The sequence below is a fragment of the Vespula vulgaris genome, chromosome 4 (assembly GCF_905475345.1).
Source record: "Vespula vulgaris chromosome 4, iyVesVulg1.1, whole genome shotgun sequence".
NCBI classification, from domain to species: Eukaryota; Metazoa; Arthropoda; class Insecta; order Hymenoptera; family Vespidae; genus Vespula; species Vespula vulgaris.
In genome coordinates this window covers 520,661-545,931 of record NC_066589.1, presented here as the reverse complement: position 1 = coordinate 545,931, position 25,271 = coordinate 520,661, and the positions used below count along the sequence as shown (strand labels likewise).

Genomic DNA, 25,271 nt, shown 5'->3' with positions numbered 1-25,271 from the left:
TACCGTTAATTCTGATGAAAACTGGGGTTGAATAGAAAAATGTATTGAAATAAGCAGGTATACGATGACTAACGTATCTTTTGAAACAAATCTTATCTCAAATTTTATCTTGAATTATACTCTCACGAATATTATCCTAAACCTTATATACAAACTTACAGCGTTTTTATCAAGAATAATAAACGTAATAATATGATATATATGGATAAATTAATATATTTTCTATTGGAAAAATTTATAATCTTATAACAGTAGATACATCAATATTTTTTTTATAAAATGTTATATAATTTCTTATATATATTAAATTTCAATGGAAGAATATAATCGTTTATACGTATAGTATGCATTAAGTTTAACACGTTTGTAATTTTATTTTTTCTTTGCTTCGTCAATCAAATACAACAGCTCCATCCGTTTAGACTTAACATAGGAATTAACGTTATTTAATTTACAATCTCTTACTTTACCATTTCTTAAAGCATGACGAGAAATTATGTCTGTGAAACATAAAACATATAATCCACAATCGTATCCATTATCTTGTTGCGGACAATTCATTTCAATGAATTTTTTATCATTGTTACAATGAAAATACAACATGAGGTTATTGGTAAAGATTGAAGCTATCGATCCATTGGTACCTTGACAAGAATCAAAATGAAAATAAGTTTCTTCTGGCTTAGAATATACTAATAAGCTCCAATGCGAGCCACCAGCAACATCTTTTCTATTCATATTATTTAACGGGAAAAAAATAAATTTCTTAATACGAGCTTCGATGGGTTTTAAAAATATATCGTACTGCGATGGATCTGTCATTTTCAATAGTTGAGTTAATTCCGGACTAATATAGAGTATTTCGTTTTTATTTGGGATATTTAGATGATTATCTAAATATTCAAGGTAAAATCCAATAATAACATCATTGAGCCAATGTTGACCTTTCAGTAAATCTACATCAGAATTACGAAGTAGACAATCTTGATAGCTCAATACTACTTCGTTTGGATTTTTATTTGCCATGTTATAAATAATAACACAATTTAATTCATTGCCACTGATCACATTTGTAAACAGGTTATCCTTTAAGGTTATGTTTTAAATTAGACGTCCATATATATTTTAATATTGCAATACGAATTGTTCATATGAAATTGATAATTTTAGAAATAGTATAACGATGTATTTGTAATACATAAATGATTTATAATGTAATTTATAAGAATTTTTAGTTATTATTATTATCCAGCTTGACTCACGCTACTACGTAATGTACGACAAGAAGTCTAATCATTACCAACGATCGACCATGGTCACAGAAAATTAGAAAAATATATTCGTTGAATAAATATCTGTAATAAGGATTATCCTTGAATGTTTGTTGAACAACTACATAATTGAACAATTTTCATAAATTTTCTTTATCGAAACGATAATACGAGCATAGTTGTGTACAAAACAATGTAGTTCCCAACTTTATCTTTCGAAGTTAAACAATTTTTAAAGACCGAGATATGTCTAATACTATCAAAATTTTATCAATTTTATGCAAATGAACACGTTTCTATAAAGGTTGAGAAACACTGCTTTAAATAATGAACATGGCTAAGTTTAGAGTCATACGTTTTGGTTTAACATAAAAAGGAAAAACTTCTATCTCACCGAACGATACGTAACACGTGTAATATGAGCAAGTTAAATAAATTCATTTAAATACGCTGACAAATAGATTAAAATTCACAAACATATGCATCCTAGAGGTATAAATTATGCTGTCGATGCTTATAACAGACACGCTCTATTCGATATAAATTAGATAACATTATTATAAAGTTGACTGTTTTCACACGCATCATCGGATAATATTGATATCTTTCTAACGGAACTCTATCAGTATAACGATATTTCAAAATATATCCTCGAAGATAAAGAAAAGGCAATAAAAAATATCAAAGTAAAATGCGATCGTTTAAATATACTTATTGAAATGAAATTAAAGAGAAAGTTTAAAGATTTGTTTTTTTTTTTTTTTATTTTTTTTAAAGGAAATAATTACAAAATATTAAGTTGGAATTTTTAATTAATTTTTAATTTCAATAAGAAGCATTATTAGTCTTAAATTCCTTTTCATTTTCCAGGAAGTTCTGAAAGATGTTCATCGATGTTCAAAGATTGATCGAGAGAGAAGAAATCGATAGAGGGGATGAAGTCGTAGCTCGAGGCGTTAACGAGGGTTTAGCCTGGGTCTGTTAAGGCCCCCCTTTGTACAAAAGCGAGGAAATTCAGTGAAAGAGGCATCAGTGACAGTGGTTTCGAGGTTAGTGGAACATGCGAGATGTCTCGTTGTAAGACATAAGTCGCCTTTACGAGTGACTGCGTTGTCTTTTTCTAACTCTATAAACACATTACAGGTACAGTGACGTAGTAGGATCGTAGGTAACCTGGAGATATTAAAAAAAGATGTTTATATTTTCTGTCAATACGAGATAATCAAGTTTTACGTTTAAATGGTAGAATGATTTCAAAGAAATTCAAACGTTGAAGGATTGATAGATCTAGGTATACTCGTTTGCTTATATCAAAGAGACAGAGACAGAGACAGAGACAGAGAGAGAGAGAGAGATGTTGTGGAAGGTCAAGATCATTCATCAATAATAAATGGAAAGAAAAGAAAATGAAATTAAGAGGAAAGAAAAGATCAACATAGGATAAGGAAGATGCAAAGAAAAATAAAAAAAAAAGAATAAAAAAATGTTGCGTTCGCCGGAAGTCAAAGTCCCATCGTGGTTTGTTGCTACGTCACTGTCAGGCCCCCGTGACACACATCAATGGTAGCGAAACTAACGGTACAAACGACGATGACCTACTCCTCGTCTTGCTCGACTCTCCTCCCTTTTCTTCTTCTTCTTCTTCTTCTTCTTCTTCTTCTTTAGATACCTCTTTCTCTCTCTCTCTCTTTCACGAGGAGGATTCACGAGTACAGAAGAGTCGATCCTCGTCCTCGAGAGGGGCGATCTTTTTCCAAGCGAACGTTCACGTTGCATGGGCGGTGGGTGACGAGAGAACGAGGAGGAGACTCGAGGTAGGCGAAGAGAGAGGCCAGTAATGAAAGCATCCTCTTCGCACGCGGAGGTGCTGTCATGTAGCCACGAGCCCCTCTACCCTTCGCGAGTAGTCCGCGCGAATACTCTTCGAGCTTTCTTCTCTAATATACACACCTTTTTATTTTATTTGCTTCGTCAAAGTGCCGATAAACTGTCAGTGAAATCGATAGTCGGCCATAAGCGGGACCACGACGTTGATTGTGTCGGGGCCCACGCTCGTAAAAAAAGAAAAAAAAAAGAAATTTAACAAAAAAAAAAAAAAAGAAAAAAGAGGAAAATAAAAATAAATAAAACGTCCAAAACGACGTGCCGCGAACTAAGCGAGTTATGAAATTAATCGCGTTACTTCTTCTCCAGGTGAGTTCATTAACACGAGTCTTCGGGTTTAAGAACAAATCTTTTTTTTTTTCTTTTATCTTTTGAATCTTCTCTCTCTCTCTCTCTCTCTCTCTCTTTTACGTCTTTTTCATTTTCCTTTTTTTCTTTTTTCCTTTCCTTCTGTATCTTTTTTCTCAAGATATTACATTAACTGTAATGCATCAACTTCCGCCCTATTATCTTTAACTCGTTTTACGAAAACCGGTCGGTCAATATCCGTCGATCGAACTCTTGATCGAGTCGAGATTTCGGACTCGATTTGCGATCCCGCTTGCACGTGGTAACGACAACACGAAGCCAGTAGCATTAACGGGATCGTACTAACTAGTCAATGATATGTTAATCTGATCAACGACCGACATTCGATTACTATTCATCATTTATTTGGTATATTATATACGTCGCATACGCACATACACCTATACACGACGTAATTACAGGTGATCAGAGTGCAGCTAGTGAGATGTCAAGGAAATGGTGGTGGTGGTGGTGGTCCAAGTACTTTCGGATACGACGCATCATCAGCGTGCAGCAAACCATATTCGCGTGCAGGACGTACAATTGCATTTGCAATCGTTAATCTTCCATGTGACTTTCGCCGGCAAAGCTGGTGTACAATCGCTGGTAGCTCTTATCCCTGGTACTTTATTTTGTTTATCTTTTTATTATACCCCATATGTATGAAAATAACTTTTGAAAATAACTCTTGATATAACATACTTTTTCTTTTCATTTACCAAATCGATTTATTCAAAGTTTCTATTGACATAGATAGACCGAAGAAAGTGTTTCGCAAGCGCAACACATATTTTTCATCTATTGAATTTGATATGAGCCGTACGCGATCCGACTACGTAATTTTACTATGCCTTCGTTCGACGTATTATCAGAACACACATATACAAATGTCAACGATTCGTTAACGTCCGTTCGATTATTTCGTTCGTAGGCACGCCGTACGTCGTTTTGTACAAGAAAATCAAGGTCTGATGAGGCGTATGTACGGCGATGAAAAATATATAAACGTCTTGAAGGCAGAATTTGAGAAGAACGATATCGAATTAAAGTATGACGATTACTATCATCATTTCTCCGATGACTCTAGGTAAGTATCATGATATAAAATGTCTGAAAAAATTTACGAAAAGGATTTAGTGAATTTTTAATATATTTATCTTGCCGATAACTCATAGGGGATATCAATACGAGGATGAGTTTGATCCGATAGAAGACGAAGAGAGGATTTTAAGAGTCGACGATGAAGAATATGGAGGTCGTAGTTTCACTAGTAGATCCTTCAACGATCCTACGACCAAGAGATTTGGTAAATTTCCAAAACTGAACGAATACAGCAGATTGAGAGCGACCGACGGTTCCTCCACTAGTACAACAACAATGGTGACTTCTTCAGCGACTAGTACGACAACGTCATCGAGTACGATAGTATCTTCCATGGGATCTACGACTACACCGGTAACCTCGACTATGGTTGCCTCAACAATAGCTTCGTCATCTAGCGTTGATGTTACTACGAAAGAGATCGACAGTACACAATCAACGACACTTAAAAAAGTAGACAACGAAGTCGAAGAGAAGAACGAAACAGTTACACACTCGCAAATCGTTCGCGAGCAGAATTTAAGCATCAACGAGATATCCGGACAAGTTGATAGAATAGATGAGAAGATCGATGAAAAAGTTAAGGACAAGTTGGAAGAGCCAGCGGAACAAACGGAAGTACCAGAATTGGACATCGAGGATGATTCGAATATTGAGAGTTTGGATGCGCCAACTTCGTCAACAGTTTTCACTGAAGATTCCTTCGACGTAGGCAAAGAGACGACTATTCACGAGACCTTTGTCAGTGACGATCAACAGAAATTCAGACCGCGTCCAGAATATAGACCGTCGACGAGACCAGCAACGGTGAATATGGAAGGTCAGCTTTATCAGGACGTTGCTGCGAAGGATCAGCAACAGGAACAACCTGTTTTGAAACTCCGTGGAGTGTGAGTATTCCTATCAACGTGGATTCATTTAATGATTTTAACTTGATGTAAAAAAAAGATTTATTTATGCGTTATAGAAATGCTTGTCCTGTAAAAGAAGAAGTGGTAGCACCATTCTGGGCTAATAATACCAGAGGCGAGGTACTTGCTCTGCTTAATCTTTATCCTTTTGAACAATACGTCCATTGGGAGAAGTGCACGTAAGTAGCAATAATATCAAACATTACTTCATTTTCTCTGTTACATTTCACTCTTTCGTTTGGAAAAGAAAGATTTTAATTAAATGAGTCTCTTTTAATTCTTTTTTACGATAGACACGAAAACAAGCAGATGTACTGCAGGGATGGATGCAGATGCGAACAGCAGTATAGACTTCATAGACTCTTAGCTTACGATCCCAATAACGAGTGTCGTGGCATATTCAGCGATTGGTTCAAGTTTCCAAGTTGTTGTGTTTGTCGCTGTTACGACTTGCCTCTTGAATTTCGGGTTACGTCGCGATCGCCTCGCACTCAAAAACAAAGGCTGAGGGTGCAGCCACCTCGTTCTAGATTCTCCTAATATTAAATGACAGAAAATATACATAGTGAGTCATCGAAAAAGGTATACAACGAAGTTTAGGTATTGTATATCGTTTCACTACGAAATCGATTTTTATAACAAATTAAACGTAAAAGACTGTTTTAATAAGAAAAGTAAGAAAAAGTGAAGCAGTTTGTTTTGTTGGTTCACATAATGACGCACCCTGTATAAAAAAAATATATATATGATACATGATATATAATATATATATATATATATATATTATATTCACACACATATATAAACGCACAAAATTTGCATATACCTTAGCAGCGCTCTTGTATAAAAATTTAGATTTATTCGCGCACGCAAATAACGAAAGTACTTGATTTATTTATACTCTCGGTAAAGACAAATAAGATAATGATTTTCTATTAACTAACTTGTAATTATTAACTATTAACGTAATTATTTAATTATAATTAATACCAAAATAAGTACAAGCGTACAATACGATCGTTTTACAACAAATATTAATATATATATATATATATACACACATAATACATTAATATATATATATATATATACACACATATATATACACATACAGATATACTATTCAATAACAAATATCTTCTCATATAATACTCGTTACGTAGTTTAAAAAAAAAAAAGAAGTATAAGGCTCGTGAGTAAAATGATTTAAAACAACACACATCTTTCGTTACTTTCATTTATTAATAATTATTTGCGTTTAAACGATTTTATATACATTTATAGATACACGCAACACGCGTATTTTGCTTGCACGCGATTCGTCGACTTAATTATCTATGATTACATAAGTATATATATATATATATATATATATATATATATATAATAACAGCCAATACAGAAATTTTATTCGTAATTACTTGAAAAGATATAATCAATTGATATTTATCAAGCCTTTTAGCGAGTATAATAACGCATTTAAAAAAAATTGCTTTAACTTAACGCATGATTTACTCACAACTCTGTTTGCAAATAGTCTTTCTTTTCTTTTTCATAATTTTACTCAGTTTTCGTATAACAATCGATCATTTTTTAGCAAACGGATTCGATTCTACAAATTTTATTCAACAATTTAAAAAAAGAAAAAAGAAATAATTTATCCAAATAATTTTTAAAAATTACGCTTGCCATAATAACTTTATGTAAAATAAAAAAGAAAAAAAAAAGAAATTATAAGTGTATGTTTACATGACGAAAGAAACTTTTGAAATAATATATAGAAACTTTTGAAAAATAATAACGAACGATGAACATTCACGTTCTCTCGAACGTATGACTTTATTTACGCCAAAATAGCGCAACAGTGATATCAAATAATTACCGTACATTGATCAATGTTACGTATGCATACACACAGGTGTATATATTTTCTATAAATATATGTTTATCCGCGTGCGTATGATATGATATAATAATAATAATATTAATATTAATAATATTAATAATAATATATAATAATAATATATAATAATAATAATAATAATAATAATAATAATAATAATAATAATAATAATATGTGACGTTAAAGTCGTTAATATCACGTCGTAATACATGTATGTACATATTATATTGTTTATATATAGATATATACACACATATATCCAATATACGCATGTATGTATAAAGAAGCTGTGTATATATAAATAGAAATACAATTATAAATATAGATTAAAATATATTTGGTATCAAAACCATTGCAGGGAAAATATTTGAAGGAAGAAAACTTATATATATATATATATATATATATATATATATATATATATATTGTAAATCGCTTTGCATTATTCTCGCAATAGTATGTAAGATAAGATAACATAAGAGCATATGTTTCTTGATTAACAAAATGTTTATAATAAAATCAAGCGGATAAATAAAGTGAACCTTTCCGTTAATGAAGTATACGTCGTAAAAAATATTTACGTTTCATTGTAGCTTAATAATTTTCCCTTATATCGCATTCTCAAGCTATTTTTTTTTCTTTTTCTTCTTATTAATATTCATTAAACGTTCATCCGATCGAAGAATAAAATATATAAAGGTATTTTTCTTTCTCGACTTTTCTTATGGAGTTTTAGTACGCATGGAGTAACGGTTAGGTACTATATGTAAATATGTATGTGAAAATATATATATATACACATATATATATATATATATGTATATATATACACATATATATGTATAGCTGAATTAGTATGCTTCGACGAAGAACATTGAATAAAAGAAGTCGGCGCATAAATAAGTAATATATCTAGTTAATTGTGTAAGAAGATAAAATGCTTATTGATATAAATCTCGATTTATGTATACAAAGGATAAAGGAATATTTCATTATTTCCAAAGGATACAAATAATGTTGTGCACTCAAGATCGTTGAAATTAAAAAAAGGATAGGTATTTAAGACGCTTAATTACAAAAATTGTGTTTCAATTTTGTTCTCTTACGATTGTACGTATCACGATGATGTTCAACGATATTTTTTTTTTTCATTTTTCATTTTCTTTTTGTCTTATCATTTTTTTGTTTGTTTCAATATATCAGGCAGGATTTTATTGCGGAGATTTCGTATTATAAGCTACGACGTTTTATTTTTTTTTCTTCTTTTTCTCTCTTTTCTTACTTCTTTTTTTTTTTTTAAGAACAACGAAGGATCTGACAGGCAGTATAATATGTGTGTGTTATGTCTGTATACGTGTGTATGGTGTGTGTATGGCAGGAAGAAAAAATATAGGAAGACAATAATTGGCTATTAAAAGAAAAATAATAAAACAAGAAAATAATCTTAAGAACAACAAATCATTTCACGTTCAGAAAATTTCCTTGCTTATTTATGACTCTTTAAAAATATATTCCTTTAAATAATGATATAATAATATATCGAATACAAAGTGTGATGAAAGAATATAAAAGGCCCTTTTGACATCCTGATATTAGGAACAATGGATATCGGGATAACTGGGCGATATAAATATAAAAAGGTGTAAACGATAATAATCACAATAATCGACGGAGTTCACAATATCTCATCTTAATTATTTATCCAAATACTGTTAATTAAAACTCCATTGGTTTAGTTTTAATTGCGACACGCATATTTCCGTTTATAATTTTTTTTTTTTTTTTTTTTCAATAACAAAGTTATTTATCATCGTACGACGATAAAAATATTGCACTAAGTTAAATTGCAAAGATTTTTCTTTCTTTCTAATAACAAATGATTCGATTTAAATAATTCGCTATAGTTCGCGTTCGCGCTAAGAGACCATTCTATGGATTGTTATCACTAATTAGTAATAATACATTTCGTAGTATCAAACCTCGTGAAAATTGTAACAAATTGAAATCTTTCGGTGCATCGCCAGGAAGGCATCGATCATCATTTCATTACCCGTTACTTTTGCCTGCAAAAGTTATTGACGTATTTATATTATTATTACACCGCATATTACAATTAAGGAACGCGCGCGGTCTAATAAAGGTAATAAAAAAGATGTAAAATTAAAAACAAGACATTTCTTTCAAAAATGCGAACTCTTTCACGGGCCGATTTTTACCTCTTAAATAGAAACATATATCTATTGTTCCTGATTATTTGAAAACTGTTTTATATCTAACGTATTACTTTCTTCTTCTTCTTCTTCTTTTTTTTTTTTTTTTATATAGCAATACTATTATGTAGATTTAATCAATTGGAAGACTTGGAAGAGATATAACGCGAAGAAAGGATAAAAAGGAAATAAAAATTTGTCAAATTGATCACAGATGATAATTTTTTGGAGGGAGTATGATACGCGAAGGATGGAAAAGGTAAAAGAGGGTATAATGGAAAGGAAATAGATATACACATGATCGCTAAAAAATTTAACATAGAAGATAGAAGAATACTATCGAAGACTAGTCGTGATCTACGTTCGGAATACATATTCGCAATAACAACGACGTGTGTCGTATCAATCGCATGATCATTCGAACGAGATCGCCGTTTTTTCCGCTTCTCCGCTACATAATATATCACCATCAACGCTTCAATGATTATTAATTATTAGTATCGTCTTATTATTGCATACGTGAATTCTGAGTGCACCCGGCTTATGCACCAATCATGTCTTATACGTAAAATTCTAATTACTATATTTGAGATCCAAGTGAACAAAGTTTACGGTAAACAGAGACTACTATGCTTTAATAGAATTTTCCGACGAAAATAAATTATATCAGTTTATTCATAAATATTTTTTATAATTTCCAATATATATGGTGTATATATATATATATACATATACGTACATACACACACACACACACATATATATATATTGCTTTACAAGTATCTCTGTTCACTTGTTCTTTTGATTGCAATCAATCATGTTGAAAATGAGACGAATAATTCTCATTTCTTTTTCATAATGTACGCACTTGTGTGTATGTGTCGAACAATTTTATATATAAAATGTGTGCTTTAAGTGCGAAAATATCAAAAGTGTGTTATTAAATACACGACATCTATATATACTTATCTAAATATAAGTATTGCCGAAAATATGCATTTATTATAATATACTGTATATGTATGTATATAAATATGTGTATATATACACACATACATATATATATATACATATATTGATATTTATATATACGTATAGAATTGTTAAGTTGATATGTCGTCGAAATAGTAATCTTATACATATCACAGTACTGTGATCGAGAATAATCATAATCACACGTTACCCTTCTTTTTCCTTCTTTGATACTATTTTGCGCTTCGCTTAGCCCTCGATTCATTTCTTTTTTTTTGTTTTTTCTTTCCTTATATCGAAAGTGACAAGGAAAATGTGATTTTTCTTTTAGCGAGGCACATATTTGAGCAAAACTTGAAACCGAAGTTAAATACGAGGGAAAGCAAGCCTTTTTTGTTGATTCTATATAACAATAAAATCTTAATGAAAATATTTCATTTTCATTTTTTGGATAAAGTTTAGAGAAAAAATATAATCAAAGTAAAATAATTATGCTTAAAAGAGCCATTGTTTTTCTCTAAGAAATATTTTTTATGCAAATGGACTTAAATTTAATTTTTAGATTGTCCGTGTTTATGAAGAGGCTTTCAATTACAAAAAGCAAATAATTGTAACTTTCCTTTCGAGAGAATACTTGGCCCCTAATTATTTTATATTCCAAGTCAGTTCTATATCGTGGTATTATATATCGATCATTGATCATTTCGGTGTTGTATCAAAAATTATATCTAACTCTGTGTTAAGTTTGCTGGCTCTATAATAAGAATAAATGTAATTATTATTTTCTTATGAATTAGTTTAAAATATTCTTTTAATTTTTGGTCTCGTTTGTAACTTATGCCTAAATATTGTCTCGTCAAAAAACTAAATTTCACATAAATCAATATCTGTGTTCTGTGGTTATTTTCTTTTCTTCCTATTCCTTTTTTTTTGTTTGTTTAAAAATTTTGTATATCATATACGATTTGTATGTTAATTATTTTAAATGATATTCCTGTTGAAATAATATATATATATATATATATATATATATATATATATATATTCTTCGATTTCAAGAAAGTTCGAGCCGCTCAAAATATGTCATAGAAAAATAATTTCTTCATTATTCTTTGTCAATGAAAATCGATTTCGCAGCCCGTCGATAGCAATAACAATCAACAACCATTAATTTTTTAAGAAATGCTAGCTTCGATCGCGAAGTAGTTACGGGTACACATGGATGTTTGTGTTTTTAAATAATCGATCATCATACATACATAATCATACGATAGATACATTGAACGTATCGTTAAATTTAAAATGGACGAAAGTTGTATCTATATCCAGAATATTTGAAATAATAGAAATTAAATGTTTCTTCTTTCTTTTTGTTTTTTATTTTTTATTTTTTAAATTAAAGTAGTAAATAATAAATATAAATTAATTAATAATACCTTTTGATTGCATTTTTAAATCAGACGTATACGATCAAAGAATATCTTTGTATCAATTTCATCTGGATTTAGATACTTCAGTACACTGCACGATTACACGTAAAATATATTTAAATAATTATCACTTGCATTTATAATTAATCTTGCGTCTTAAGCTCGTTAAAAACATCATAATAATACGAACTTAATACGATAACTCACATCTTAAAAAGGAAATACCGATAAAACTATAATATAATCATTGATTATTTTAGAATCGTATCACAACTCTAAAATATAACTATAAACTATTAATTAAAACTCTTCCGAAATAAAAAAAAAGAAACTTTAGAAAAATAAAATATCTTTTCGTCCGATAAGAATCACATAATAAGAACTTAAAAATTTATAACATTTTAACGATTCAACGATTGACGATTAAATAATTTATTTTTTCCTTTTGCAATTGTTTAAAAAGTGACGAAGGAGTTTTAATATGCTGTTCATTTTTATAACCAATGCCTATTGTTCCCTACGAGTTATTTACAATTCGATAGCAGGAACTGAGTGTCGATTCAATTCCATTAACTCTATCAATTCCTTGCTTTAACAATTTACAACTTTTAACTCTTCAAACCAACTCAGTAACAACATGTACTTAACAACATGTATGTAAATAATAAACTAATAAAGATATGTGTGTATGTATGTATATGTATATATATACATATATAAATATTTGCATATATATATATATATATATATATATATATATATATATATATATACACACACACACGACCACAAAGCACATATAAATATTATTTAAAATATAATCTAATACTACTTTTTATTTATTAACTAATACTTAATAAGAAAATATTGTGTAATCTTGTTTAGATAAATTATATACAAATAAGTATCTCTTTCTCAACATAAAATACATCATGTTGTTTGTACAGCCTTACTATGAACTATAAAAGTTCATTTTTCAATCACTCTTTTCTATTCCAGATATTAAAATTGATTCGAAGAGTTTATAACAACGGGTGCAGGCACGACAGCAGTTGATTTTTTAACTAAACGATTGTGTGTCTGATCGATATTCATCCATCAGCGGGCCACGATACGACGGATATCAAATTTCGCCTATCAATGGTCTGATAAAATTTCTAAAATATTATTTCCAATGAATCCTTTCAATACAATTTCCAATCAATCATTCCAATACATCTTTAAATCGATCTTTCCAATACATTTTTAAATCAACCAGAACTCAAAGTAATGAATTAAAAAAGAACAAAAATGTCCCATCATATAATTTCATTATTTTAATAACTTGTATTCAAAAGTAATATGCACAGTTATCATTTATATACATTTAAAATTGTGTGTGATGTTATTACGAGATCATTTCTTTCGCAATTACGTATGTAAAAGAAAACGAAAAAAATAAAATAAAATAAAATAAAATAAAATAAAATAAATAAATAAATAAATAAACAAACCCTGATAATTTTTCTATTATCAATGAAATATTAATTCAACACAAAAGTGAGACCGAACGCAAAAATGGGACCGATAAGTGAAAATCTTTGAGAACGAGTTTCAGAAAATATGTATGTATCTTTTTCGATAAAAGACCAAAAATAAAAATGTTCGAAAGCATAATTTTTTCTTTAAGCATGCACGACGTAAGGGCCCCCTGGTGGAATTATATTGATTTCCACTGTGGTTTACGGGGACCCCCCCTCTGATGTCAGGGAAGTCCTCGTGGAACCCAAAGTGCCTTACTTTGTTCATCATCGACGGCTCCCTTGACTTGTGTGCATATATAGGCAACGTTCACTCCTGCTGGGATCACAGCTGAAATTGTTCATAATCAAATATTTTATATAAATTTTATATAAATATGTTTCTGTATAAATTCTTTCGCTCCGAAGGACGTACATATTCGTATCCGATTGTTTTCTATGACCTACCAATCAGGTACGAAGAGGTTATACATACGACCTTGAAAAGTGAATGGTACCGTATAAAATGTGTATGTATATAAGCCATATTATAATGAATTTTACATTTTTTAGATAAGATATTGTTGTCATATATTTGGTAATACTGAATTTTTTAGATAGTTGATTATCATGAAATAATTGAAGTATTTTTGGACAATAATATGTTTTTTATTTATTGTCTTTATCAATATTCAACCAGAATAAAATTGTCATTAGTAAAATATCATTGAAAACTTTTTAAAGAAATAATACAGATATATAGGAAAGATAATGATAAGTTGAACAATAATTAACTCTGAAATTATAAGAGATATCAACAATATAAAATGTCTTATTGAAAGTGTTGTACATGAAAATGAAAATACAACATAGAATGGTGTAGTTCTCATCTCTTTATATGTATATTATTTATAGCAATAGTAAAAGACGAAAGTTAAGTTAATTTGGTTTATGTTAGTTATCCTAGCATGTTTTGAAATTTCCCACACAAAAATCGATTATTACTTGTTTATTTTCTGCTGGTACAGTTTTATAGTACTATAATTAAATGTATCATATGTAGGTTAAAAAAAAAAATAAGAACATTAAAATAAATTATTTTTATTATTATTTAAAAAAATAATTTGAATATATATATACATATATAGTATATATACATTTATATATACTATATATAAACTTCATAATAAAATTTGGAGAATAGAAAGTGCTATCGTACGTGGTAACCAATTCGTATATCGATGTAGCTCAATGTCCACAGCGGTCACATTTTCTTATAAACGCAACGGAGCGAAAGGGTTTATATGTCGTGTGTACAAATATTCACTTACCAGAAATAAAATGCCTATATTCAGCTTCTAACTTAAGCGCTTGCTCGTACATTTCTTTAGCAGCCTTAGCGCTGACTTTATCGCTAGGATACCTTGAGTCTTTTACCTCCTTTATTTGCTTAGTGCTTTTAAATTTGATCAATAAGACTATTGGATAGATCTGATGTCTATGAAGTCGCTCGATAGAAGCGATTGATATATCCAAGATACAGTGTGTGCTCTATGGTATTAAAATAATTTTTATTAAATATATATTCATATATATATATAAAATTAGACATTTCTAATAGATTCGTAGAAATGTTTAATACGTTGAATTACCTTTTCGCAAATATCTTTGACAGCTTGAACAGTGGTACATTCGAAATAACTTCCTTTCTTCCTGTAGTCCACGTAAAGTGAGTCTCTTAAGCCTTGTTCGAGTGTCGCTTGAGAACAGTGCATAGCTTCTGCCAGACATCTTGTAAATTGTCCAGGAAATTCTTGTAATAATTTTGTCACAACGCATTCGCTCAGAGGACCAATTATTAATACAGGTCTTAAAGCTGGATCTACAAGGACGATTAATTATATTAATATTTGGTATAATGATTCTTCTTCTTCTTCTTTTTTTTTTTTTATTATAACGACAGAGACATACTCACAATCGAGTCTTTCGACACGCTGATAACTAGCTGGAAGACTTTCCTCGTTCAATGTTCCACTATCGCTATACCAGCCCATATTTACTCCGGTAATATGAGATAGTTCTTTACTATCTCTACTGGACGAACGTTGATGTTTCTTTCGACGGAAGAAGCTCCTACGTGCGCTCGTTGTACCACGTCTGCCAGCATCCGTTTCTATATCTCCCAAAGATCGACGCAAAAGTAATTCTTCTTCGACTCTAAAAAAGAAAAAACAGAAAAAAAAAGAAAAAGAAAAAAGAAATACAAATATACGTTAGTTATCATTTAAGCATCGTCATTAGCCAATCATAACTTTACTTACTTGAATTTGCTTGGAATTATACCACAAGTTTGTCGCCTTCCTGTTTGATCGACCAACCAAGCTCTCCAATGACCAGGTGTACCATTGAACATAGTATTATCCACATACAAAATATCATCCTTGTTGAAATGAAGTTGCAAACTATCTCCCATTTCACTGACTCGATCAAACATCGCCTTGATGTAAAAACTATCACCAGGTTTATCCTTGACTTCATTATATCGCTGTGGTAAATATTGAGCTATTAAGGTCACTTTATCCGCTGGTCTTGCTAATTCCAATGCGGCTTGTTCAGCGGTTGCTTGTTTCAGATCTACACCATTGTATTCCAAAATTCTATCACCAGTACGTAAGCCAGCTTCTTCTGCCAAACAGCCAGGCTGCACGGAATGAACGAATATACCAACGCCGTTGCCTCCCACGAGCGATATACCTAAGTTAGAACACTTCCTAGTTTCAATGAATAAATATCTTGGTTCACCTGGAGTTGGACTTTTACGATTTTGTTCTTCTTGCGTCGGGCTCCTCACAGTTGCATTTTGTCTCTGCAACGTTGTCGCAGCCTGATTAAGTTGTGCACGTGTCAGCGTGCTCCCAGTTACACGTAAAGTATCAAGAGTCGCGGAATTGCGCATATTGTCGAGAGTAGCCGAACTACGTAGTTCAGGTTTTCTAATATTGATATCCAAAGATGCTGAATTTCTGATTTCACGTTCTCTTTCTTGCGTAGACCTAACTTCCAACGAAGCAGAATTTCTGATATCTCGTTCTGCACGTTTTACACTCAATAAAGTAGTAGTAGTAGTGGTGGTAGTGTCACGTTCAGGTTCGGCATTTTCCAAAGGTTCGATGGTCGTTTTCCTTGGAACTTCAGGACTGTTACATGGTGTAGGTGAGCCACTTCTGGTGCCACCTTCTCCACCACCAGCTTCCGAAGAACTAGAGGATGCTGATCCTTCAAGTTCGTTGTACTCTTATATAAAGAAAAAAAAAAAAGAAAAAAAAAAGAGAGAAAAAAAAAAGAGAAGATCATAATGAAGAAGCTGTTGTAAAATATATTCAAAGAAGCACTAGAGAGTTATGTTACAACAGCAAGATAGGAAGAGAACTTTATCCTTTTTATTTTAAGAAACATGCGACATCGATAAAGTGCGTATACCGTACATAGATATACGAAGGAAAGCTAGCGTTTTTTGTCGATAAAATACTTAGTGCCTGGACTAAGACAACACTTACTGTCTGGACTGTACTGCACCAACATCGTTATGGAATTACCACACTGGCGTAAAACGTTGGCAGCTAGTTGATAAGTAGCACTCCTCATATTAATTCCACATACTTCTAGAAGTTGATCACCGATTTGAAGACCAACTTGGGACGCCAAGCTATGTTCACTGACGGTGGAAACGAAAACTCCTCCACTCTCCAAACAAGAAATTTGTATGCCTAATGGCTCGACCGATTTGTCTATGTGAACTCTGCGTAGTTCACCAGGAGCTGGTCGAGGTTGGGAGTAACAATAATCTGGCATACTCGATCTCTTGCTATTGCTGCCTCCTCTGATGGTTCCTCCGGTACTACTACCATTACCCGTTCCAGGACTGAGAACCTCCACGTGAAAAGTTGGCATCGGACTGCCTCTCTCCGACGTTCTTTCTATACTCCCAGTCGAAAGTTTGCCAACACTGTTTTTTGACGTAACACTAGGATTGGACGGTATACGAAAACGTTGATTTTCTTTTTTTCTTGGAAACGTACCACCTTCGTATCCATGAGTATACGCTGGCACATCGTATGCCATGCCGACCGGTGGAGCACGAGGTTTGTGGTAATGCAAATCTACGGAGGGTGTGTGCAAATGACCAAAACCCGTTTGCGGGCCCGGACTATACGGAGGCTCGAAACAGTAGGATCGTGCATCGGGAAGTCCTATAGACTCTCCGGATTGTGCAGACGGCAATGACGGTGGTGATGGATATCTCGAGGGTAAAGAGTTCTGCTGGTGTGGATGCGGATGCAAATGCGTGTAGGGGGGAAAAGAGAAATTACCAGCTAGCTGTTGTCTAGGTCCACTAGTGGACGAAGTCGATGACCCAATTCCCGAATAGAGTTGAGAGTGCGCTCTATTATGTTGCAACGTTTCTACCTGGCTATCGTTACTCATAGCGTACTTCTGTGCTTTCTTTTTAGCGAAGTAGTCCATGTCTCGACCGATATTAGCAGACTTTACAGAGACATCGATACTAGTCTCGGACGGCGCCAAAGCCGAGCTAAGCCTGTTATCAGTATTCTCAATCTCGATCGTCACTTTCTTATCTATCGTAATATCCTTGAACTGTACCGCCGGCGTGAAGGACTTCTGACCAAAGAGTTGTCCCGATTTGCTGAAATTTGGTAACGGTGTTTCTACGGCTTTGTATACGGTATGCCGATTACTGACATTAGAGAAATTAGCTAGGGGGATAGGGTTGGAAATACGATTATAGTTGTAACTATCATACTTTGGCGGATGATTCAGAAGTACGCTCAGTGGTAGCCTTTCCTTCGTTTTACGTGGATGTAATATCGTACCGGTACCATTTTGTATCAATGGGCCACCTCTAGCCTTGGGCCATGTACCACCGTTTTTCTCCATTTTCTCTGTCCCACGACGTTTACTTCTTTTCAGTACGCCGTTAGTCGTTTTCTTGTGATAACTCTCTATAACCGAATCGAGTTCCGCTATCGCATCCTGTTCCTGTTCGAACGTATTTGGACTTGAATTGGGATGTCTCTTCTTCTTGTCATCCCGATCTTTGCTAGGTTTACGGCCCCTCACGAAATCGATCTTTTCTCTTATGTTATCCCAAGCGTTACTTATCCCACTTGGCTTTTCCCCGCTAACAGACTTCGAAACTTTGTAAACGCTCCTGTCTCCGAAGTTCGAGCCAATGTATCTTCTATCGGAGTCGTCCGACGTTGTTTTCAACATCAATCTTTCATGGTCGGTTTGCGAACAACTGTTTACCATCTTTTGCTTCTCCGATGCAAAACTGCCACTGATCGGCATCGTTTCCGAACTGGTAGCAGAGGATAAAGGAATTCCTTTAAGCGTGGTGATCGTTAATACATCCGTTGTATTGTCGTTCAAGATAGTCATTGCCTCGTGAGCCGAATTGATTCCTTCCATCGGTTTGCTATTGATCTGAAAAACGTCAAATCGCGATGTCGCACGTCTCTTAAGTCGAAGGAGAAGAGAAAGAGAAGATACAACTTACGTTCAAGACTCTGTCGCCAACAGCCAAATTTCCATCTTTGGCAGCTGAACTGCCAGGTGATATCTTTGATATGTATATACCAAGCTCCAAAGCGATTCCATGCGGAATAGACCCGACAGGTAACTGTATAGTCCTCAACGATCTTCTACTTAATCTTCGTCTTCTTATAGTCAACGTTGTCGGACTCACGGCACAAGAACGTAGCGTTTCTAATATCATTCTTGAAGATACTGAGGCACAGTCAACGTTGTTCACACGTATGATGCAATCGTTTACTCTCAATTTGCCGTCGGCCGTACTTCCTTGTGTAACTTGTGCTACATAAACACCCGTATCATTAGGGTAATATGGATTATCACGTCCCCCCACTAACATTATCCCCAGATCACGATCAGTATCCACGAGTCTGCTCAAATCCATATGGATAGTAAGTACTTCCCACTCGTTGGGTTCCGCATCGATAGTGTTGTCGTGACCATGCGCAAGACCTTGCCCAAAGACACTTGCTCTCAATGCGTCGCCAGACTCTAGCTTCTCCTTTAAATCTTTCAACTCTCTCGAAGCCTCGTTTCGTTGTTTTTTTATGTCATCAGAATCACGCAAAGCACCTGCCAATTCCGAAACAGCACGATCACGTTCCTTTCTTAATCTATCGCACAAAGTTCTTATACTCTCTCTCTCCAGTACTATTTTATCTCTCTCGCTAAATGCCCAATCTCTCCTTCGTTTGGATACTTCTGCCTCTTGTATCGCTTCCTCCAGTTCGGCTTGCAACGTGTCTACCGATTTTCTAAGCTTGTCTAATTCTAAATTAGCTTGGTCTATATTGTCCATACGTTCTTTCTCTCTCTTTGCATCTCCATTATTTGTTTCACGTTCGGCCTCTTTGCTCGCGTTGTCTCGTTCTCGGTTATAAGAATGCAACTCCAAACGATTCTTGTAGTCTCTGTTCGCACCTTCGGAATAATCACCGAACTTTTGACGTAATTCATTGCACTGCTTTAAAGACTCGTCTCTGTCTTGAAGAGCAGATGATATCTCTCTCCTCAAAGTTTCTATCTGATAGGACAGTGTCTTTTTCTGACAAAAGATAGGAAAATGTTGAAAGATAGGAAATTTATATACAACACACACACGCATCGGATATATTAGTTATCAAATAAAGATAGTCGTTTGAAACGCATTGCTTACCTCGTCAACAAGTTGTTTATTTTGATTCTCTAAATGTGTGATTTTAGTAAACGATTGGGTCAGATCGTCGCCAAGTTTCTCCATCTCCTTGTGTACGGTATCTCTTTCACCCATAATTAAACTATATTCTTGTAATGCAGCATTCCTTTCTTCCGTAAGCCGCTTAATATCTTTGCTTGTTTTCATACGTAACACCATAGCTTGATTAATTTCTTTCACTGCTTCTTCGTGTTGTTGCTGCATTTTAGCAAGAGCTTCTCTATACTCGTTTCTCTCCCTCAACGCAATGTCCCACTGCCTTATAGCAGCGGTACATTGTTGTTTCAACCCATTACGCTCACGTACGGCAGTGTTACGTTCTTGGAGAATTTCATCATACTGTTTCTTCAATCTTGCAGCTTCTTCTTGCGATAATTCCAACTAATTTCAATGTAAACATTTTATTCGATATAATAGATCACTACCATTGGAATAACACAAATATTTTCATTACCTTGTTAACAACGGAGGAATGAGATGCTATTAAATCATCGTATCGCTTTCTAAGCGAGTCGTATTCGTCCTTGATGGCCTCATATCTTCTAAGCGCAGATAAATAATGCTGATTCATATCTCCATTGTTGCTGTCGGAAACAAGAGCTTCTTGATTCTGACATCTCAATTCCGACACTTCTTTCTGTAATGCTTGCACTTCTCTGTCCAGTCTCTGTTTGTCATTTACCAAATCTCCATACTTTCCACGGAGAGCAGAACTTTCTTGAGACGTCGCTTCTAATTGATTCATGACTGCTATATGTTGTCCACGATAATACTCCAATTCTTTCATAGTATGTTCACACCTGCAAAAAGATATTCGTTTGATACTTGTTCCACTTACGCCAGGACACAATCATTATTGTTAACATTTATAATATGAAGATTGGTATACATGCTCGTAATTAAGCATGCAGACTTAATAACTTAAAGCGAGGACAAAATAATAAAACAAAATTAAGACAAACCGTCTAACAGTATCGGAGTGCTTATGCCTAAGTAACTTAAGCTGATGCATTGCTTTATCACACTGAGCTTGTAAGCCCTCATAATCGGTACGACATTCAGGACTCCCAACAGGATTTCCAACGCTCCCGTAGCCTCCATTGTCTCTTTCTGCATGTTACGTGGAAAGTATATTCCAAACAGCGAACACAACACAATGGATATGGGATAATAAAATAAAATAAAATAAAAAAAAAAAAAGAAGACATGCTTATATGTTAAACAAAGAAAGACACATATTTTGAACGTGAAAACAAAAATTATTTATTTTGGATTTGCAAATACTAAAAAGTTTTTGTAAATTATTTGAATATAATTTTAGACATCTACTTAACAAAATTGACTATTTTTAAAACATACTTTTATCAAACATTAGAACAAAGAAAACTTACAGAAAAAATTAAATCTTGTCAATTTGCTTCTTACCCATATTTATTGCTCCATCTAGAGAATAAAGAGAGATAGATATCACAATTTTTATATAAAGTATGATTATTAAATAAAATTATATCTTATATAATATCGAAAGAAAAGTTTTCCAAGCTAATAATATTAATACGTAATATCTTAATTAACAGAGGAAAAGATTCGAAGGAACGATTATTTGTTCCACTAGACGAAACATTATAATCAAAAGTCTCACCAGCTTTCACCAGAAAAGAAACTCTAGGTCACGCATATAAGCATCATGATTCATCACTTTTTTTGCAAATAAAAAATTACGAACAATCCTTTAAACTTTTTACAAACAATATCAAAATCGTTTTAATTCTAACAAGAATATCGGCCTGATTTGTAATTACTATAGATTATTCTAATTTTGTTACACGTACTACTTACTAATAAGAATATACTATAAAGATACATGCGGTTTGATGTTACAAAGATCAAGATAAAGAGATCGTTATGTTTCTTCACGCTAGAACAATTAATAATAAATGAAGAAAGAAAACTCACCACTACCTCCAGCGCTACCCAAGGATGATGCACCAGAAGCCATGCTCTCGTTCCACCAAGTCTCTACAAATATTTTTCTAGCAAGGTACGTGCTAGGTATCGCCTGGAAAGTACCCATATACTGTACTTCACGGAAGAGTGAACCCTTTGTGAATTACTAAGAAGTAGCCTTCGGTATGACATTAGAGCTACTATATAAACGTAGTCGCGCGCATCAGGGGGATGCAACATTGCACCTGCCACACATCTATATTGTCTGGTGCTCCAATACAAACGCACATACTGGAGTATATCGAAATTTATCATGCATGTCACTTTTTCCACGCGACGAACAGAAGACACGGTGTTAATACGTGCATGTGTGTGTGTGTGTTTGTATTTTGTATGTATGTATGTATGTATATATGTATGTGTTCGTTCGTTCGCGCGCGCGCGCGCGCGAGTGTGTATGTGTGTGCGTGTGTGTATGTGTGGAGGAACAACGAGAGAGGACGTATGTTTTCTGAATGGGCGTAATAAATTAATCTACGTCTTGCTGATGTGTCCCGAGGTTAGCGCGTATTGTTTCTTTTCAACGATACTCACGAGATTATCGATATTTTAGGTGAGTTTGTGCTTGAACGTGTAGAGACGTATAACGGAGATAGCTTTAATATCGCCATGGAAGAAATTAAAAATTCTTTTGTTAGATTAGAGGTAGGGGAGGGGGTGGTGGGAACGAATAGACCAAACGGTCTCGAAAAGGTGATTTCAATGATACATGCCATGAATCTATGGCGATAATGTCCAAAGGATCGTACTTCGTTTCTGTTTTACACGAGACTTTCAAAGGGTCGACTGTACCGTACATCCCGAGAACAAATAACACGCCGATTTTCGTAATAATTGATCGCTCACCTGCTGCACTAACGAGCCTGACAATTAACCATTTTCGTCTACCACTTCGGCCAATTTCGTATTGTCGGTAATAAACATACTTCACGGACTATGCAGTTTAGAGGGCAGTGTCGGGCGTGGCGCTGCTGTGTGAAATAAAAGGGTTACTCCGTCGGTCTTTTAGGATCTCTCTTTTTACGCAATTTTTTTTTTTTTATACGTATTATTCTATATTCTTTCTTTTTTTTCATCTCTTCTTACGTTTCGTCTATCAATGATAAATCTGTAGTTATATAGTGAAGTATAAAATTCATACGCGTTCTCCCTTTCCCGCCCAAATTCGAAATTATTGAGAAGTTAGTAATATTCTTACGGCGGGGAATTTAAATCGTGAGATACTAGTAGATCTCGACTTTATCGATCGGCTCTTTCTTCTCTTTTGTTATGTACTGGTATTGATTGTTCTTGTTTTTTCTTTTTTTTTTTTCTTTGTTTTTTATCTTATTTATTAATTTAAAGCATTGTTATGTTACAGATAAAGAATCATACTCTATTTTTGATAACGCTTATCTAAATAATCTTTCGAGTGTAATCTTTCTTCTTCTTCTTCTTTTTTTTCTTTTTTTTTTTTTTTTTCTTTTTGTTTCGTCAAAGGGATCACTTTATTTTTATATCAGCTAACGAGACACATTCAGTGGCCTCGGATAAATTTGTCTTTTACCCTTCATGAGGTATCTGGAAATAATTTGTGTAAAATTAGGGGGAAATTATACTTCCTAGGTGACCTACTTTTACAAAGCAGTTTTAATATCCTGGCCTTGCGTAAATCACCTTTCATAGAAGATCGCCTATCGTCTAAGAATAAATTCGAATGAACGACAAATCGATTTTATTATGATAAGTTACTATGTATGAGCGTTTCTTATTATCTTATAATATTTATTAAATAACATATATATATTTTTTCTTTTTCTTTTTTTATAAATAACGTCAAATTTATATATTACGAGTAATCATTATCATTAGTATTATCAAAAAAAAAAAAGAAAACATGAATCACATAATTTGCAATATTCGTTTCTCTGAAACTGTTTATTTATACATTAAACTTTACATTTTGATCGAGCATTGTTTATATATTTTACTATAATAGCATTAGAAAGACAATATTTTGTAATAAAAACTGAACGTTTCTACTTGCGTAAACAAATATTAAAAAGTGTAGAGCTGTAAGATCAATCGGTATAAATAAACGTTTTAAATTACGTTTATCCGTCGATAACTTATTCCTTTTCTAAGTTTATTCGTCCTAAATAATTCTTTTATCTTGTAAATGACACATTGTTAAAAAAAAAAGAAAAATTAAAAAAGGACCTATCGAAGAAAAGAAAAATTTATTTGTATCGTTTTTATTTTTTATTGGTGAACATCATTTATCGTTGATATACGAGTCGACAGTTGTGCATTAGAAAAAAAAAGAATTAAAAATAAAAATTAAAAAATAAAAGAAAAAAAAAGAAAAACAAGAAAATACAGAATGCGAATACTCTTACTAGTCATAAGAAATATATATATATTTTCCTATTTTAGTATCAGAGAATAATTAGTATCCGCAGTTCAGTTAGTTAGATTCGAATAATTAATATTTAAATACAAAATATATATTTATAGCAATAGTATTCTCTCTCTCTCTCTCTCTCGCGCATGCGCACTGTTACGCTTTCACTCTCTCTCTCTCTCTCTCTCTCCCTTTCGTTCTCTCTCTTTTTCTCTTTCTTTCTTACTTTTTCTCTCAAAACGTAGTAACGCGTACCTCTTTGTAATATAAATCGTCTTTCTTTGATTTTGCAAGGCCAGCATAAGAATCACACTAGACGATAGTAGTTAGTTAAATTTTTTGAAAAAAAGGAAAAAATAATAAAAAAAAAAAAATAAGAATGAAACTCGTTTACGGAACCGAACGACAAGTATAACGCGAAACGCAATTTTTACATTATATACATTATTAAAAACGACATTTTGATTCAAATCATTTGTTAGAAAAAAACAATGAAAAATATTACGAATCGGTGATTTGTAATAAATTATAGTTTATCAATTTT

The 25,271-nt window shown here is 32.9% G+C and overlaps 3 protein-coding genes across 12 annotated transcripts; 1 reads left to right on the top strand and 2 right to left on the bottom strand.

The window, feature by feature from the left end:
* Positions 1-191: 191 nt before the first annotated feature.
* On the bottom strand, positions 192-1,558 carry LOC127063063 (sentrin-specific protease 8-like). The gene has a single exon (XM_050992342.1). It carries the CDS (start codon positions 1,024-1,026, stop codon positions 373-375), a length of 654 nt encoding a protein of 217 aa, XP_050848299.1. The 5' UTR covers positions 1,027-1,558; the 3' UTR covers positions 192-372.
* Positions 1,559-1,648: 90 nt separating this feature from the next.
* On the top strand, positions 1,649-7,246 carry LOC127063055 (protein spaetzle 4). Of its 3 annotated transcripts, none has more exons than XM_050992328.1 (8): positions 1,649-1,763; positions 2,142-2,320; positions 2,415-2,849; positions 3,926-4,125; positions 4,435-4,590; positions 4,679-5,494; positions 5,572-5,694; positions 5,809-7,246. In XM_050992328.1, exons 3-8 carry the CDS (start codon positions 2,832-2,834, stop codon positions 6,053-6,055), a joined length of 1,560 nt encoding a protein of 519 aa, XP_050848285.1. In that variant the 5' UTR covers positions 1,649-1,763; positions 2,142-2,320; positions 2,415-2,831; the 3' UTR covers positions 6,056-7,246. The 3 variants fall into 3 exon arrangements, with proteins under 3 accessions (XP_050848285.1, XP_050848287.1, XP_050848284.1); XM_050992330.1 differs by lacking the exon at positions 1,649-1,763 and adding an exon at positions 1,797-1,957; XM_050992327.1 differs by lacking the exons at positions 1,649-1,763; positions 2,142-2,320; positions 2,415-2,849 and adding an exon at positions 3,033-3,464.
* A 1,258-nt stretch (positions 7,247-8,504) lies between these two features.
* LOC127063041 (disks large homolog 5-like) lies at positions 8,505-23,613 on the bottom strand. Of its 8 annotated transcripts, none has more exons than XM_050992246.1 (13): positions 23,191-23,613; positions 22,294-22,396; positions 21,763-21,780; positions 21,300-21,447; positions 20,792-21,137; positions 20,299-20,718; positions 19,108-20,187; positions 17,087-19,034; positions 15,851-16,823; positions 15,505-15,746; positions 15,182-15,411; positions 14,861-15,080; positions 8,505-13,881 (listed from the first exon to the last, which is right to left on the bottom strand). In XM_050992246.1, the coding sequence occupies exons 2-13, from the start codon at positions 22,334-22,336 to the stop codon at positions 13,775-13,777; spliced, it is 5,775 nt and encodes a 1,924-aa protein (XP_050848203.1). In that variant the 5' UTR covers positions 22,337-22,396; positions 23,191-23,613; the 3' UTR covers positions 8,505-13,774. The 8 variants fall into 8 exon arrangements, with proteins under 8 accessions (XP_050848203.1, XP_050848205.1, XP_050848207.1 ...); XM_050992248.1 differs by lacking the exon at positions 23,191-23,613 and having other exon boundaries at positions 17,087-18,234; positions 18,352-19,034; positions 22,294-23,184; XM_050992250.1 differs by lacking the exon at positions 21,300-21,447 and having other exon boundaries at positions 23,191-23,230.
* Between the last annotated feature and the right edge of the window lie 1,658 nt (positions 23,614-25,271).

What these genes read in the sequence shown, in the direction of transcription:
- LOC127063063 (XM_050992342.1), bottom strand. Translation starts at nt 1,026, where the DNA reads ATGGCAAATAAAAATCCAAACGAAGTAGTATTGAGCTATCAAGATTGT.
- LOC127063055 (XM_050992327.1), top strand. Translation starts at nt 3,435, where the DNA reads ATGAAATTAATCGCGTTACTTCTTCTCCAG. An exon ending in TCGCGTTACTTCTTCTCCAG is followed by an intron (nt 3,465 to 3,925) that starts GTGAGTTCATTA and finishes ACGTAATTACAG; the next exon opens with GTGATCAGAGTGCAGCTAGT. An exon ending in CATTTCTCCGATGACTCTAG is followed by an intron (nt 4,591 to 4,678) that starts GTAAGTATCATG and finishes GATAACTCATAG; the next exon opens with GGGATATCAATACGAGGATG.
- LOC127063041 (XM_050992245.1), bottom strand. Translation starts at nt 22,411, where the DNA reads ATGGGTACTTTCCAGGCGATACCTAGCACGTACCTTGCTAGAAAAATA. An exon ending in TTGGCGACAGAGTCTTGAAC is followed by an intron (nt 19,035 to 19,107) that starts GTAAGTTGTATC and finishes GACGTTTTTCAG; the next exon opens with ATCAATAGCAAACCGATGGA. An exon ending in TCAAAGATATTTGCGAAAAG is followed by an intron (nt 15,081 to 15,181) that starts GTAATTCAACGT and finishes TTAATACCATAG; the next exon opens with AGCACACACTGTATCTTGGA.